Here is a 16,083-nt window from a genome sequence, read left to right as displayed (position 1 = left end):
AACTTCTACCCTTAGAGTTTCATTTTTTTTTCTTTGGCTTAATAGTTTGACTTTTTTTTTTTTTTAATATGAAAACCCCCAAAGGGACAATAACATGTTGGGCCTTCTGTCTCTTGATGACCTCAGCATAAGTGGATTTACATCTTTCTGAAGAGTAGATTTAAATGGGAAGGAAAGTACAGGGATAGCAGGCACCTGAGGTCAGAAGAAGGCAAACCCTAAAAAGAAGGAAAAGGCAGTGAAGAGACCCTACACCAGATAAAGATGCATTTCAATAACCTCAATATTTTTTTCCACCCATGCTGTGCTTTGCAAGTGCCATTCCAACCAGACATTATTTTCTTTTCTCTCTTTGTTTAGTATGCAGCTCCACCATCTCCAACCTGCTATCAAGGCAAGTCCAACCTCATTACTGAATGTTTTCTGCTCCAGGTGCTCTGTGTTTCAATAGGACTTATTCTTCAGATCAGATTCTAACTGAAATCAGAGTGTTAACTTGACAGGGTCCTCCCATCAGCAACTCTCTCTTTAGACTCCCCTGCACAAGGACAGTCTCTGCTTGCTAAGGTATCTCTAATTGTGGATAGAACAGCAGGTTGCACTATCTCACACACAGATGTTACCTATTTGAAAACATCAAACTCAATTTACCCAGATGGCGCAGATGATCATAAACTTCAAAAATTTGTTTTCATTTCTTGGTGCACTAAAACGAAAAATAATGGGTTGCACTCTCTCAAGATTTTGCGTCAGCTTCTCTCCTCCCTGACTCGGACTCAAGGGAACGCAGTTTATAAACATGGGTTGTCATTTTGCAAAGTCTGAATCACATCATCTGCTCATCAGTGTGTATTTAAGAAACTCATTTGGAAATGATAAAGAATCATACATGGCAGTCCCTCTGGGGCCAGCCAGACTACATTAACTTTAGTCAAAGTGACACAGTTGGAAACAAAATTGGATTTAGAATTAGGAGATATGAGTTTGAATTTTTGGCTCTGCGTCTTACTCCCTGTACAGTTATGGGCAAACCCCTTCATCCTTCAGAATCTTGATTTCTCCTTCTACAAAGATTATTTTAAATCCTATAATAGTATAACTAGAACCTTCTAGTTTCTCCCCTCTCCAATCTATCCTTCACAGTTTGCCAAAGTCATGATTCTAAATAACACATTATTCAAGAAACATCAATTAAAATAAAAACTCTTCAGATTTCATTAAAGCCTTCCATGTCTGCCCCCAGCTACTTTCCAGGCTTACTGCACATTTCAGTCAAAATGATTTATCAACTATTTCTTAGATATGGCATATCATCTCCCATCTCTGTGTCTTTGTAAAGATGCCATTATGCCTTCTCTAAGAGGACTTTCCCAATCCTACCCCTTCCATATTACATGACCAATTTCTTCCTTCTTGTGTTATCTATCCTATCATATATATATATACATATATATATGATATGTATGTATATTATATATATATATATATATATATATATATATATATGCTATTTATACTATATATATTCTGTAGGATGTTGGTGGGTTTTTTTTTTTTCGTGTTCTCTCTTCCATTAGAATTTGAGTTTTTTGAGGGCAAGGGACATGTTTTTCTCTATATTCTAGCACTTAGCACAATACCTGACACAGAGTAAGCACTTAAAAGTGTTTGGTGTAAAAAAAGAAACTCTTGTTGATTTGCTGGAATATACTCCCTCATCATACCTCCTAGAATTTTAGCTTCCTTTATGATTTTCCTACTGGAAATCTTTCCAAATTCTCTTAATTGTTAGTACTCAAACTATCTTCTCAAATTATCATGTACATAATTATTTGTGTTCATATTGTACCCTCCTACTATTGTTTCATTTTGTCATTGTATCTTTAGTACCTGGAATAATGTCTAGCTCTTAGTAAGCATTTAATAAATGTTCATTAGATTGGATGATATAGGATTTTTCCTTTTAAAGGTAGAAGATACTTATGGGTTTTATGAGATATGTGGCTATGGTAGCCTTGGCAGGAACTGACATTTGCTCAAAGGAAGAAATTTTAGAACACAATGGAGCCATGATTCTTCGGAGTCCACTGGTTTGAAATGGATCAAATTATAAGACAACTTTGCTTTCATCTGGAACTAGTCCAGGACAAGACTTTGGGTAGGAGAAGAAAGATAGAAAGACAAGTGAAAGGAATTAGAATGATGTTCTCAACCTATTCACTCCAAACCAAGCTTTACTCCCCACTCCTTGCCCACCTTCCCTTTTACTCCCCCTTTCCACCTCATATGCTATAGTAAAGCTATCAAGACATGAATTAGGAGAGTGAAGAGCAGGAAGTCTAAGAGGACCTGAGTTCCCTGGAGCCTTTTACTAACTTCTCATGTATGGAGTCAAGGCCAGCGACTCTATTTTCTTTATCAACCAACCAACAAAAATTCACCATATTCCTGTGGCATTCTTTGATATTTTGTTCTGTGCTAGATGTTGTGGGGAATACAAAATAATCAATTGTGATCCATGTCCTCAAGGGACTTGTAGTCTCCCTGGATAGACAAGACTAGTACATATTCAAAAACAGATTATGATGCAAGACAGTATATTTGATTTAAAAAAAAAAAGAGATGGTTTATTATCACCATTTTACATAAGAGGAAACATGTACAGAAAGGTAAAGAACCCATGGTTACTTCCGGGGTGGTGCTGGTAAATGTTTAACCATTGGCTTTGGAGAAAGGGGAGAGGGAATGAATATACACATGATATACTTTTAATTTTATCTGCATTGTTGGGCCAACTAGAGGGTGCAGTGGATAAAGCACCAAACTTGGAGTAAGGAGAATTAGAATTCAAATCAGCTGTCGTTCTAGCAGTGTGATCTTGGACAAATTACTTAAACCCAATTGCCTCCAAAAAAGAAAAAAAAGGGGGGGAATATAAATCTGCATTGTCAACATTTTCTCCATCACTTTCTTAAGTTTAGAAAAGCAGTCAAATAATAAATCAAGCCCTGATTTGTAGCATTTGTCCATTTTGGGGGTATAAATATTCACAATGAAAATTTAACAGTTGCCCCTCTCTAAGTGATTGAAGCTGGCTGCAGTACCCCCCTGGGTCATTCACAGCTAAGAAATGTTGCATCCAGGATATAAACGCAGGTCTCCTTACTTCAAATCTAGTGCTTTGTTCCATTGTGCTGAAACAGAGAGAGAATGAAGATTTCTTTGACTAGAATGAAGGCTATAGGCTAAAGAACTGTGGGAAATAAGATTGGAGAGATAGGTTGGACTGTAATTGTAATAGGACTTGAGAATTAGGCAAAGGAATTAAGATTTGAAGTGGTAGGAAATGGGAAGCCATCAAAAGCCTTTGAACAAGGGAATAACATGGTTAAAACGGTACATTGAGAAGATTATCATAGAGTTCAGCATAGAGTAAAACTCAGAAAATACTTAGTGAACTGAATCGAATTGACTAAAGCTATTAAAATAAGAAATGTAACTTCTACTCACACTTCCAGGGCTCTATGCATTCTCTTCGATGACTAGACAAGATTTAGTATTTCATTTGGGTTAAGCCCCTCGTTTTGGTTTCAATTATCCCAGTAGTTTCTTCTGTGCTCCTAGTTCGTTTAGCTATTTAGTCAGGCTTTATAAGTGTTACACATTTGCAATATCCCTCATTGTTAGCAGGGGCTATTCCACAGAAGACAGCATTTCATCTGGGGATGATGTATCCCAAAAAGCCATCCCAAGTATCAGGTAATTGATGAGCCTGTTTATCCAATAAATCAATAATTTCCTTTGTTCCACTGGGTACTCCTTGAATAGAAGCCCATTTAAGCCAGGCCACCTTCTCTTGGGGGTAATTCAAGGCACATAAACTTGTCATTTCAGTTTGTCATAATTGCTGAAACCCGTCAAGAAGTTTCCATTCCAGAGAGGTGAGCTATATATCACATGTTCCTCTTAGTCAACAAGTATTTATTAAGCATATACTATGTGCTAAGTAATGTGCTAAGTGCTAGGAATACCAAAAAAAATGGCAAGAACACAGTCCCTGTCCTCAAGAAATTTACAATATAATAATGAATATAACATATTAACAACTATGTACACACAAGATATACATGGGTATATATACATATATATATATGTAAATTAGCTTATATGCAAAAGCGTGTGCATACCTATACCTATGTGTATACCTATACCTAGAGTATAAATTGAGAGATAATTCCAGAGGGGAAACACTAGATATAGGAGGAGATTGGGAAAAAGTCATTTGTTCAAGATAGGATTTGAGTTTTCAATATAGAAGAAGCCCCCAAAAAATCCTCCCAAACCAAATGAACCCCATCAATCCTCAGGAAAGGTATCACTGTTGTCCGTATTTATGCTTTATTAAACACTTGTCTAAGTGTATAAAAAGATGTATTATCTAGGAAATCCAAGAGAATTCTCTACTCCTATACCACGAGGCTTCATTGTGTCATGGGAAAAGGCAATGCAGTAAAGCACACACTCAGGTTTTACTTAGCATTTGGGCTCAGCCATGGGCTGTATGTGCTTGTTGTTTGAAGGCTTGGCTGGTTAAGTTTGGAAAGGCTCATCACCAGAGAGCTGATCACTTGGTTATCAAGTGTTTTCAAGCACAGCAACTATTGAAGACTGTTCTCTAAGTCATGAACAGCTTGTGATCTGCAAAGATTATGGGAGAAGTACCCCACAGATGAAATCACAGTTCCTTGAAGAAAAGAGAAAAATGAACAAAAAACAAAATACCCAACTACTAACAATGCTTTGAACTCAGTTTTCTGGCTATTTCAGGAAAAAGTGGTTAAGTTAATATCTCATACCAAGCTAAATTGTTGAAATCCAAATATTAAATAGGAATTTCTATTAACACACAAACCAAGCTGAAGTTGTTTATTCTTTTAACCCAGGAACCTGAATTCTTGGTGAACAGTGTATTTCAATGTTAATAAAATTTCTAGATTAGAACCTGAAAATTAAAATTTTTCCCAAAGTACAGTAGAATTATCTAGATAATTCTTAAATGTTTAATTAAGTTCAGTTTGTATATTTATGTCTCCCTTTGGAGTTGTGCTTATTTTTAACAAGAGCCATTGTTTTGGGATGAGACATTCAATTCAATTCAACAAATATTTATTAAGTGCTCACTTTGTGCTAAATGCTGAGGATACACTTAGAAGAAGAAATATCCCTTGTAGGGAAGGAATATGAGAAACCACTTCAAATAAGAGGTAACTGTTGAACCCACTTGGAACACCCAAGCTTATAACCTTTTGTCTGCTGAAAACTATAAACTTGGGCCAATATCTTGTGATAGTAATGGAGAATTGTGTTTTATAGGAGTGTAGTAGTGTGTCTGTGGGGAGATCCCTCTCCTCTCATCCATCTATCCCATAATCAAGCCAGAAGGCAGACATATGATAAGAAAAAGGGAAGCTGCATCTATAATTGTGGTACCAGTCTTTCTCAACATTCATTCATTCTCTCTGCTTTCCCTCTTCCTAACTTTTTGCTTCTCTCACTCTTTCTTTTATTCTCTTTTTCTCTCTTTCCTTCTTACTACAGACAGGCATTCTTTCTTCCTAAATATCTCCAAACTGGTTGCATGCACTTGAAATTTCCTCTACTTACCAGACTTTTGCCCCAGGATCCTAATAGCTGCTAAATGAGCTTTCACCTTATCCTACCAGAAACTGGACCACTGAGCTACTTCCTACACATTTCCAGACCATTGTACTCTGTTTTTTCTACCTCCTTCTGCCCCTACAATTCCATAAGTCTGTCCCTATAAGAATATAAACTCTTTGAAGGAAGGGACTATTTTATTTGCTTGCATTTGTGCCCTCAGTAGTTAGGACAATGCCCAGTCCATAAAAAAGTATTTGATCATTTTCTGATCATGACCCAATGTTGAAATTGTGTATTTTTGATAAAAAAAGAAATCTCAAAGTTTTCTATAAGTTTGGATAGCTATGAAATATTTGGAGAATGAATGTTATCATAGTATCAGAGAATGTAGAATTGAAAGATATGATAGAAACCACCAACTCTGCATTGCCTAATTAACAGAGAAGGAGAATGAGGACCAGAGAAAGCAACTGACTTTTTCAAGGTCATACAGTAACAGGATGGAGCATTTGAACCCAAGCCCTCTAACTCCAGGTCTAGGACTACATACTGTAGTTTTCTTTATAAAATATAACTTCCTTGAGAGAACTACCTAATTTTTGGCTTTGTAGTAAATATAAATAAATAAATATTTAATATGGCAAATATCGATAGATATAATCCACATAAGCAGAAGCTTTTTGGAGTCCTCAACAATTTTTAAGAGTGTAAAGGAATCCTGAGACTAAAAAGTAAAGAACCACTGGATAGAAAATATGACGTGACATATAAATTACTTCCTTTTCTCTTATGACAAAATGTGAACACAATCATCACACCTATTCCCCTCATCTTATGGAAGAAGAAACCAAGGTCATTGTAATTAAGTGACATAAGTTAGGAAGTACCTAAGCAGTGCTCAAATCTATCTTCTGACCCCAATGTTCCACCACACAAAACTGATTCCAATAACATGTTCCCTCTTAGTATGGTTCTCACCACATTAATTTAAAATCAAAAATTGGCTGAGGTAAGCTTGGAAACCCAGGACCCCAGGATCCATTAAAAGCATCTTCTCAAGGTTCCAATGGGTTACAGCACATCCTGATTGGAAAACTTTACTGTAGATTGCCTTCCTATCCATAAAAAACACCAAAAAAACAAGGAAAAGATTTTCACTTGAGACAGACGTGTTCCACTGAGGTTAGTAGCCATCAGAATGAACCAGTTTTGAATGTGATAAGAGTGTACTTTCTAACCAAATGTGAAAACACAAGCTACATTTTTTAAAATGAAGTCTAGACAAAGCAAAACAGAAGCCCGGAATTTAAACACATTTCTCACCTGTCTTTTCTAACCTCCCAAGCCATTTTATACTGTAATTCATAAATTAGATTCCTAATTAGAAGGTGCAAAAGTATACTTCAAGGCACACCAGCACAAACACAATCACCTTTCCCCCAATTAGTTCTCCATAATTGATCAAGGCAACACTGCTCTCTGTGTCACTGGGAGAGAAATGAAAGTTTCTTTTCTTTTTCTTTTTCTTCAAAGAGTTTGTTCCTATGACTTGTTTGAGTAAGGTCATTTCTTGAGGAAACTCTTTTCCAGAGTAAATTAAGCAGCCATCATATGAGGATAAAGAGGTTGGCAGCAAGGATTAAATGTAGCTGTGTTAACATGCCCTGATACCATTTTAGCATCCTTCCCTCACTAATCCTTCTCAACCACTATATCTCCTCATCTCCCTCCAAGAACTTTTAAAATCAAAGCCCAGACTAAGGTCTATAGACTCATCTGATTTGTGACAAGCTGATTTCATCATTTCCTTCTTAGCCAGATCATGTTTGAAAATAACTAAAACTCATGCTAGTGTGGGCTCTTTTCCTTAAGATATTTCAGGTCAAAAGGGACTGAAATAGGATAATCTAAATAAAACAAATATTTTAAAGCTGCATCTCTGCCAGCAAAGGGAAATGGGGAATTTGAGGCAATTTCCCCAATAATTTTTGCCTTCTGTCCTTTTTTTTTTAACTTGAAACGTAGATAATTGAAAGAGATATATCCCTTTTGATTTATTTTGTGAAAGCACTGTTTTCTTCACCACATGTCATTTATGGAGAAAATAAATAGATGGAGTCTCAGAGTCACAATCGCAGACAAAAGTGTGATAAAGCCAGTTTGAGATCAATTTTTAGCAGTGTCTGCCATCTCTAGCAATTTAACTAGCTCAGACCGGTATCTAGATGCCTTCTTGCTACCTAGATTTGCAATTGAATTAGTAGGGCAGAGAATTCCATTGTTCTCCTGCTTCTGATCCAGAATTTTGGCAAGGTAAATATACAGAATTTGTATTCTTCAATAATTTGTCTCTTCTATGCCTCAGCAATAAGACAGATAAGAACAATAGCATCAAATAAGTCTCTAATGCTGATTTTTACTGGCTGGACCTTAAGTAAATGGCTTGCTTGTATCGCCTACATAGTTATCTTCTCTACTCCATGTGCCTGGGACTCTTCTAAGTATCTATTAGACGGTTGTCTCTCCTTACTGACTGTGTAAGTGAAAAAAATACGGTTCTCACTCAAAACATATGGCTTTGGAAATGCTTAAATTGTTGGTACAGTGCTGGGCTTGGTGTCTTACCTCAAATACTTATTAGCTGAAAGATTATTGACAAATCATTTAATTAATTTCTCTCAACCTGTTGTATCATTTGGAAAATGGGAATAATAACAACATTAATCTCATAGGATTATAGTGGCAATCAAATGAAATGGTACATATAAAATCCTTCACAAATCTTAAAGCACTTTATAATATTCATCATAATCCTCATCACCTTACATGGGATTTCATCACCTTGTATCATACAACACCTTACATACACACCTTACATAGCAGAGCTTTAGTGAATTTTCTTCTTGTCAGCTATGAGGAACTGGAGCTAATGAGAGTTGATATTAACCTTGTCTCAGTTTCCTGCTTTTGCTTTCATAGGATCATAGAATATTAAAATAGGAAGGGTCTTTAAAGGTTATTTAGGCCAACATTTTCATTTCCCAAAGGAGGAAGCTGGTACCCACAGATATAATAAGTTACCAAGTCAAATATTAAACTAATGATGTAGCTGGGACTGAAATCTAAGTTTTTGACTTCCCAGTCCTAATTCTGTTCCTCCTACATTGTTTTTCTGTCTTTTCATCTGTAGTCATCTTCAAAGTTGACTTTCACCATCCTACTTGTCTTTCTAGGTGAAATACAAATGATGTAATAGAATATATTTGAAAAGTCTGTTTTTTTTATTAAAGTATTTTTATTAGAGTATTTTTAAAAAAGTTAATTCTGAGAAAAAACAAAAGGCAGAACATACCACATAATTTCTGAAGAGATTTTTCTGAGTATGTCTCTCGATCACATCCCTTCCCAATGTAATTAGTCTGTAGTTCTGTGGTTATCTGGATTGAGGAAACAGGTCCATCACAAGTTTCCAGGCGGATGCTAGGAAACAAGGGCATACTCCCTGAACCAGGCTTGTATTCGATTCTCTTGGCCCAGTCTGAATAAAAAAGGAAAAAAGAGGAAGGGAAAATATTATTAGAATCCCAATAAATATTTTGATTTTGTTTCTATATAATTCATTCAACTAAATCACCACTTTGTAAAACACAATTTAAAGTACATGATTCACAAGGGAAATGAAGGACATTTAGTTCACACATGCCAAAATTACACCTAGGTTGAAGTGATGAAGAAACAGCCAATATGATCTGCAACATTTCAGATAATCTCTGACTCTAGGACTTAGCCACTAAACTTAAAAATTAACTTGGTTCACACTCAATTGGTGTGAAAATCACCAGGCACCTCATGTGTGAGTTTTAGTACTTGTCATGTCACTAGAACTCAGCTGTGAGCTTTATCACCAGGGTGCCCACCAATTTGGTAGTTTCAGCCATTTTTGATTGTAGGTTAAAGAGATAGTGTCCTATTCCCTTCTTCACTAATAGTGAGATTTGTTCTGATATACCTGTACCATATCTTTTTCTTTTCTTAAAGTTTCAGGATTTTAAAAAATGAATGGCTTCGAATACATTAGAAATAATAGACCACACAGATCTTATACTTTGGTCTTACATTTTTTGATGTTCAAAATCCAGGCAAGTAATTGGGGAAGAACATTTATCAGCTCATTCTTTGATTTATTATTTCTGAGGGGAAAAGCAACTTTCCCAATCAAAGAAGACAAAGCAATAGGTGACTTCTTTCCTTTTTCTCTTTTCCTTCTTTTCCCTCCTTTCTCCTTAGTTGCCAGTGATGTCTAGCTCCAGGAATCAGATGAAATGAAGAAACTGACTTTCTTTTCCAATAATTGTGTGCAAGGGATGCAGTACCCAGACGACTTTGTCCCTGCATGATGGCATATATTCACAATAAAGCTACATTCCAGTCAGATTTTAAATGTGTCTTGTTCTTTTTCCTCTTCTCCTATGACATTTTGATAAGCAGGTTTCTTTTGAGAAGCTCAAAAAATTTCAGAGGTATTAGCTAATTCTCAAGTTCATTCCTACCCTATGAGTGGGTGGGGTCATATATTAGATTATCCATTTTATATACCATGAGACTTGGATCTCTCTTTTTAATAAGAAAATGCATTAGAATACAGAACTGGATATTTGGCCATGTCTGGCCAAATATATGTAATTTTGCTATAAAGCACCTTTAAAAAACTAGATGAAACTATATGTCACCAACAAAGCCCAGCAACAAGAAATAGAAAAATCTCATTTAAAATAATTGTAGATAATACAAAATATTTGGGAGTCTACTTGCTAAGATAAAGCCAGGAACTATATGAAAACAATTACAAAACATTTTTCACACAAATTAAGTTAGATCTAAATAAATGGAAGAATATTAAGTGCTTATGGGTAGGCTGAGCTAATATAATAAAAATGACAATCTTACCTACATTAATCAACTTATTCAATGCCATACCAATCAAACTTCCAAGAAATTACTTTATAGAGATAGAAAAAATAATAAAATTCATCTGGCTTTGACTCTGTAGTGCCATTACTGGGTCTATATTTCAAGGAAATCATAAAAGGGGGAAAAGGATCCACATATGCAAAAGTGTTTGTGGCAGCTCTTTCTGTGATAGCAAGGAATCAGAAAATGAGTGTATGCTCGTCAGCTGGGAAATGGTTGAACAAGTTGTGCTATATGAAAATAATGGAATATTATTGTTCTATAAAATATGATGAACAAGTAGATTTTAGAAAGACCTGAAAAGTTTTATACAAACTGATGTTCAGCAAAACAAGCAGAACCAGGAATACAATGTACACAGTAACAACAAGAAACTGGGACACTAATGCCTTAATGGTAGAGTTGTGAACTGTTTCAACCAGTTGGGATGGCAATTTCTAGCTATTAGGCTATGAATGTCTTTTGATCCAGCAGTGTCTCTACTGGCTCTATATCCCTAAGAGATCATAAAAAAGGAAAAAGGATCTACATGTGCAAGAATGTTTGTAGCCCTTTTTGTAGTGACAAGGAATTAAAAATTGAATGGATATCCATCATTTGGGGAATGGCTAAATAAGTTATGATGTATGAACATAATTGAATATTATTTTTCTATAAGAAATAATAAGCAGACTAATTTCAGAGAAGTCTGGAATAGAATTACTAAGTAAAGTAAGCAGAACCAAGAGAACATTGTACATAGCAGTAACAAGATTATGTGATGATCAACTATGATGGACCTGGCTCTTTTCAACAATGGGGCGATACAAGGAAATTCCAATAACTTATGATGCAAAGTGTCATCCACATCCAGTGACAGAACTTTAGACATTAAATGTGGATCAAAGCATAATATTTTCACCATTTTTGTTTTTGTTTGCTTGCTTTTTTTCTTATTTTTTACCTTTTTGATCTGATTTTTCTCGTGCAGCATGACAAATATGGAAATACATTCGGAAGAATTCCAAATGTTTAACCTATATTGGACTGCTTGCTGTATTGGAAAATGGGGAGGAGAGGGAGAAAAATTTGGAACACAAGGTTTTGCAAAGGTGAATGTTGAAAAGTATCTTTGCATGCATTTGAAAAAAATAAAATATTATTAAAATAATAAAAACTAGTTGAAAAATCAGAATAAATTTCTGATTTGGCCAGAGGTTTTGCATTATATATATCTTATAAGAGTATCATCCAACAAAAAGTTATCAAACTGTGCATACCCTTTGACTCAGCAGTACTACTACTGGGCTTATATCCCAAAGAAATACTAAAGAGCGGAAAGAGACCTGTGAGTGCCAAAATATTTGTGGCAACTCTTTTTGTTGTAGCTAGAAACTGGAAGATGAATGGATGTCCATCAATTGGAGAATGGTTGGGTAAATTATGGTATATGAAGGTTATGGAATATTATTGCTCTGTAAGAAATGACCAGCAGGAGGAATACAGAGAGGCTTGGAGAGACTTACATCAACTGATGTTGAGTAAAATGAGCAGAACCAGAAGATCACTGTACACTTCAACAACAATACTGTATGAGGATGTATTCTGATGGAAGTGGAAATCTTCAACATAAAGAAGAGCCAACTCACTTCCAGTTGATCAATGATGGACAGAAACAACTACACCAAGAGAAGGAACACTGGGAAGTGAATGTAAATTGTTAGCACTAATATCTGTCTGCCCAGGTTACATGTACCTTCGAATCTAATGCTTATTGTGCAACAAGAAAATGGTATTTACACACATGTATTGTATCTAGGTTATATTGTAACATATGTAAAATGTATGGGATTGCCTGTCATCGGGGGGAGGGAGTAGAGGGAGGGGGGATAATTTGGAAAAATGAATACAAGGGATAATATTATAAAAAATATATATGATAAATAAAAAAAGAGTATCATCCAAAATCTACAAGCAACTGACATCACTTTTTAAAATTCTTAGTCACCATCAAGAGACAAGGAGTCAAAAGATATGAATGGAGAGCTGTTCCAAAAAAGAAAGAAAGAAAAGAAATGTAAGTTAAAGCTTTCAAAAACCAACAAAAATGGCTCAAGACTATTAGTATTAAAAAATGCAAAATAAAACAATCCTGAGACTGCATCTTACTTATATCAAGTTAGTAAGGATAATAAAAGATGAGGAAACTCCTTTTTAGAAGGACTATGTGAAGAGAAAGGCATGCCAAATCATATCTGGCAGGGTCAGCTATGAAAGAGTTCTACTAAAAGTTACTGAATTGTTCCTATTGAAGATTCTACTTCTTTGTCTATGTCACATGGGAGTTTTTGAATGAAAGATTTATGTAAATATTTACACCTATGGTATATTAATGTAACAGAACATTATTGCATTGTAAAGAGTAACAAATACGAAGTATTTAGAAAAATGTGGTATGTATGAAGTGCTATTGAGTTAAAGAAAATTGAGTAAAAGAGGCAAAATATTTTTTTCCATTTTTATAAAGTAAACCAGACAACTTTCAAAATGGTTTCAATACAAAAAAAAAGGGCAACATTGAGAAGCATCAGAACTCTTGTCAAAAAAACTAGTTAGTTTTAATAACAGGCCATCGAAGCTAAAAGATAAAGTCTTTCATTCTGTTAACAATCAGTAAACTATTTGATGGGGCCTTTGTGTAATTGTTGAAAGAATCTATTGTATCAAAACAAAAATATCAATCAATTTTTAAAAATTGGATTGGCAATGATTTTAATGATTTAATGAATATCTACTCTGAGAGTCTTGACTGTAACCAAGAGGAAAAAATTTAGAAGAGGAGAAAATCTTAACATTGTAATAAAATAAAATGTATACAATTTCTGGACTTTATGTCCTTCTATAAAGTGTCCAGAAGCTATCCTTTGAAGAATAGAGTTTTTTAAAAATCAACAAAGGCCTATTGAATATGAATTTTTCTACATAGAACTCATTTTCTGAGTTCTGGTTATCAAGTTACTGCTATTTTTATGATATTATTATTTTTATAATTTACTCTTTTATATTTACTGAGTGCCATTCATATGACAGGCTTCTGGAATAAGCATATTGGGGAATATAAAGATATATAATGCAAAGGCCTATCCTCAAGTAGCTTTCAATTTAGTAGAATAGAATAGATATATACACAATTAATTATAATGTAAAGTAAAATGTGATAAGTGCCATAGGAAAATGACAAAGTGCTTTCTGAGAAGTAAGTCACTTCTGAGATAATCAGGAAAAACATCACATAAAGAGGTGACATTATGAATTGAATCTCAAAAGATGAATAGAACTTTGAAAAGGTGGTGGTAAGGTGGAAAGCATTCCAGGAGAAAAGGAAGGATTGAAAAAGTGATTGAGGCAATAGAGAATATAGTACATTTAATGAATAGCATTGGTTGGTCTAAGTTGGTCTAAAATATAAAGAAATAGTTGGCTATAGCAAGGTTAATATATTTAAAACAAATTTCTTTACCCTTTAAATGTATTATTTTATTTCTTGACTGGAGAGAGGTCAATATTTTCACATAAAGATTTTTAAAAAATATAATACAAAAGATGAAGAAAGAAGAGATGAGAAGCAGAGGGAGAAACTGAATCATGAACAGGCCTCCCTATCATTTTGCAGGAAGGATGTGCTTGGTAGATTCTCAAACAACATTCCTGATCCAGACATATTTGTGTCTTTCTAATATCAAGTTCTAAGTTCTTTGTTTTATTGTACAAATGAAGAAATTCTTTGAATCTTAGATTCAAAAGATCTATAGGAACATTAATTACTATTTCTTAATAAAATTTTCCATTTGACTTTCTCCCATAATCTATATATAATCTCAAAACGACTTCCTTTTCATCTAGATTACCTGACAAAGACAGGACAGATTGGCTCTGGAGAAAGAATATTTCTAGAGCATACCTCTGTGACTGTATCTGTCCTCCAGGGCTCTGTCCTGTGTTTTCTCTTCTCCCTCTCTATGTACATCTGTTTGCTGAACTCATTAACTTCCATAGAGTCAATTATCACCACTGTACAGATAATTCTCAGATATATTTATCCGGTATTACCTCTCTCTCTCCCTCCATTTTACATGTCTAATTTCCTAATGGATATCTTAAACTGGATACTTCATCACCTCAACATATCTACAACATATCTAAAATGGAATTCATAATATTTTTCCCCGAGACGTCCTTTCTTCCTAATTTCCCTGTTACTGCTGAGAGTACCAACATTCTCCCAGTTACCCAAGCTCACCATCCAGATGTCATCCTCAACTTCTCATTCTTTTTTACCCTGTATCCAAGCCCTGCTGATTCTACCTTCCTTGTATACTCTCCTTTTTTCCTCTAATACTACTACCACCCTGATGCAGACCCATACCAACCTCTCATTGGTCTCCTTGCCTTAAGTCTCCACTCAAATCCATCCCCTATTCAGCTGTCAAATTGATTTGACAGGTCTGACTATGCAGTTGCCAATCTAACCACATTATGCACCTCCTCCCCAACTCTAGTGACTTCCTATTATCTTAGGGATCAAATATAAACTCTTCTGTTTGGCATTCAAAGCCATTTATTATCTGATCCTGGCCTACATTCCCTATATTTTTATATTTTAATCTTCTTCCCTCCCCTTGTTCCCTACCACATAATCTCCAGTACAGTGATACTGCCTGCTAACTAAGACACTTCATCTCCTCACTGGATGAGTTTATTGGCTATGATATATGCTTGGAACTCTCTCCTACTTCATGTCTGTCTCTTGGCTTCCTTCAAGTCCCAGCTAAAATCTCACCACCTATACAAAGCCTTTCCCTATCTCTCTTAATGCTAGTGCCTTCCTTCCCTCTTAATTATCTCCATTTTATCCTGTATATATCTCATTTATATAATTGTTTGTATGCTGTCTCACTCCCCTGTTAGACTGTAAGCTCCTTGAGAGCAGGGACTGTTTTTTTTTTCTTTTCCCTTATAGAATCTCCAAAGTTAGCACAATTTCTAAACTATAGCAGACACTTAATAAATGTTTTTTTGATAGATTGACTGGCTTTAGACATGTTATTTAACCTTCCAATGCATTCATTCCCTTATTTCTAAAATAAAAGGACTGGAATGAATTGACATCTCTTCTTACTTTGGATCTAAGATCCTATGACATTTCAGGAGTATTTAATTCAGATGCAATAATGCCAAAGAAATGCAATTTACCTTTACAATTTCGTTGTTTTTATTAGAGATTTGTAACCTTACTCTTTTAGTCTTTGCATTCATTTCTTCCTTCCCTTTCTGTGAAAAAAGCACTGAGAGTTTGATGACTGAGTTCTAGTCCAATGCTTGTCACAGAATAGCTATGTGACTGGCAGTTCTTTGATCCTTAGCTTCTTTATCTGCTAAATGAGATGATTGGATGACATAGTTCCTCCTGTT

The 16,083-nt window shown here is 35.0% G+C and overlaps 1 protein-coding gene across 1 annotated transcript in view; it reads right to left on the bottom strand.

Moving 5' to 3' along the window:
• Positions 1–16,083, bottom strand: part of CLSTN2 (calsyntenin 2) — a 939,093-nt gene that overhangs the window by 137,334 nt on the left and 785,676 nt on the right. Inside the window, exon 6 of the mRNA XM_074301665.1 lies at positions 9,014–9,199. Coding sequence (XP_074157766.1) covers positions 9,014–9,199 — 186 coding nt within the window. The remainder of the gene's footprint in view (positions 1–9,013; positions 9,200–16,083) is intronic.

The sequence above is a fragment of the Sminthopsis crassicaudata genome, chromosome 3 (genome assembly GCF_048593235.1).
Source record: "Sminthopsis crassicaudata isolate SCR6 chromosome 3, ASM4859323v1, whole genome shotgun sequence".
NCBI lineage: Eukaryota > Metazoa > Chordata > Mammalia > Dasyuromorphia > Dasyuridae > Sminthopsis > Sminthopsis crassicaudata.
The sequence above is the reverse complement of the archived record's forward strand: the minus strand, read 5'-3'. Positions and strand labels throughout refer to the sequence as shown.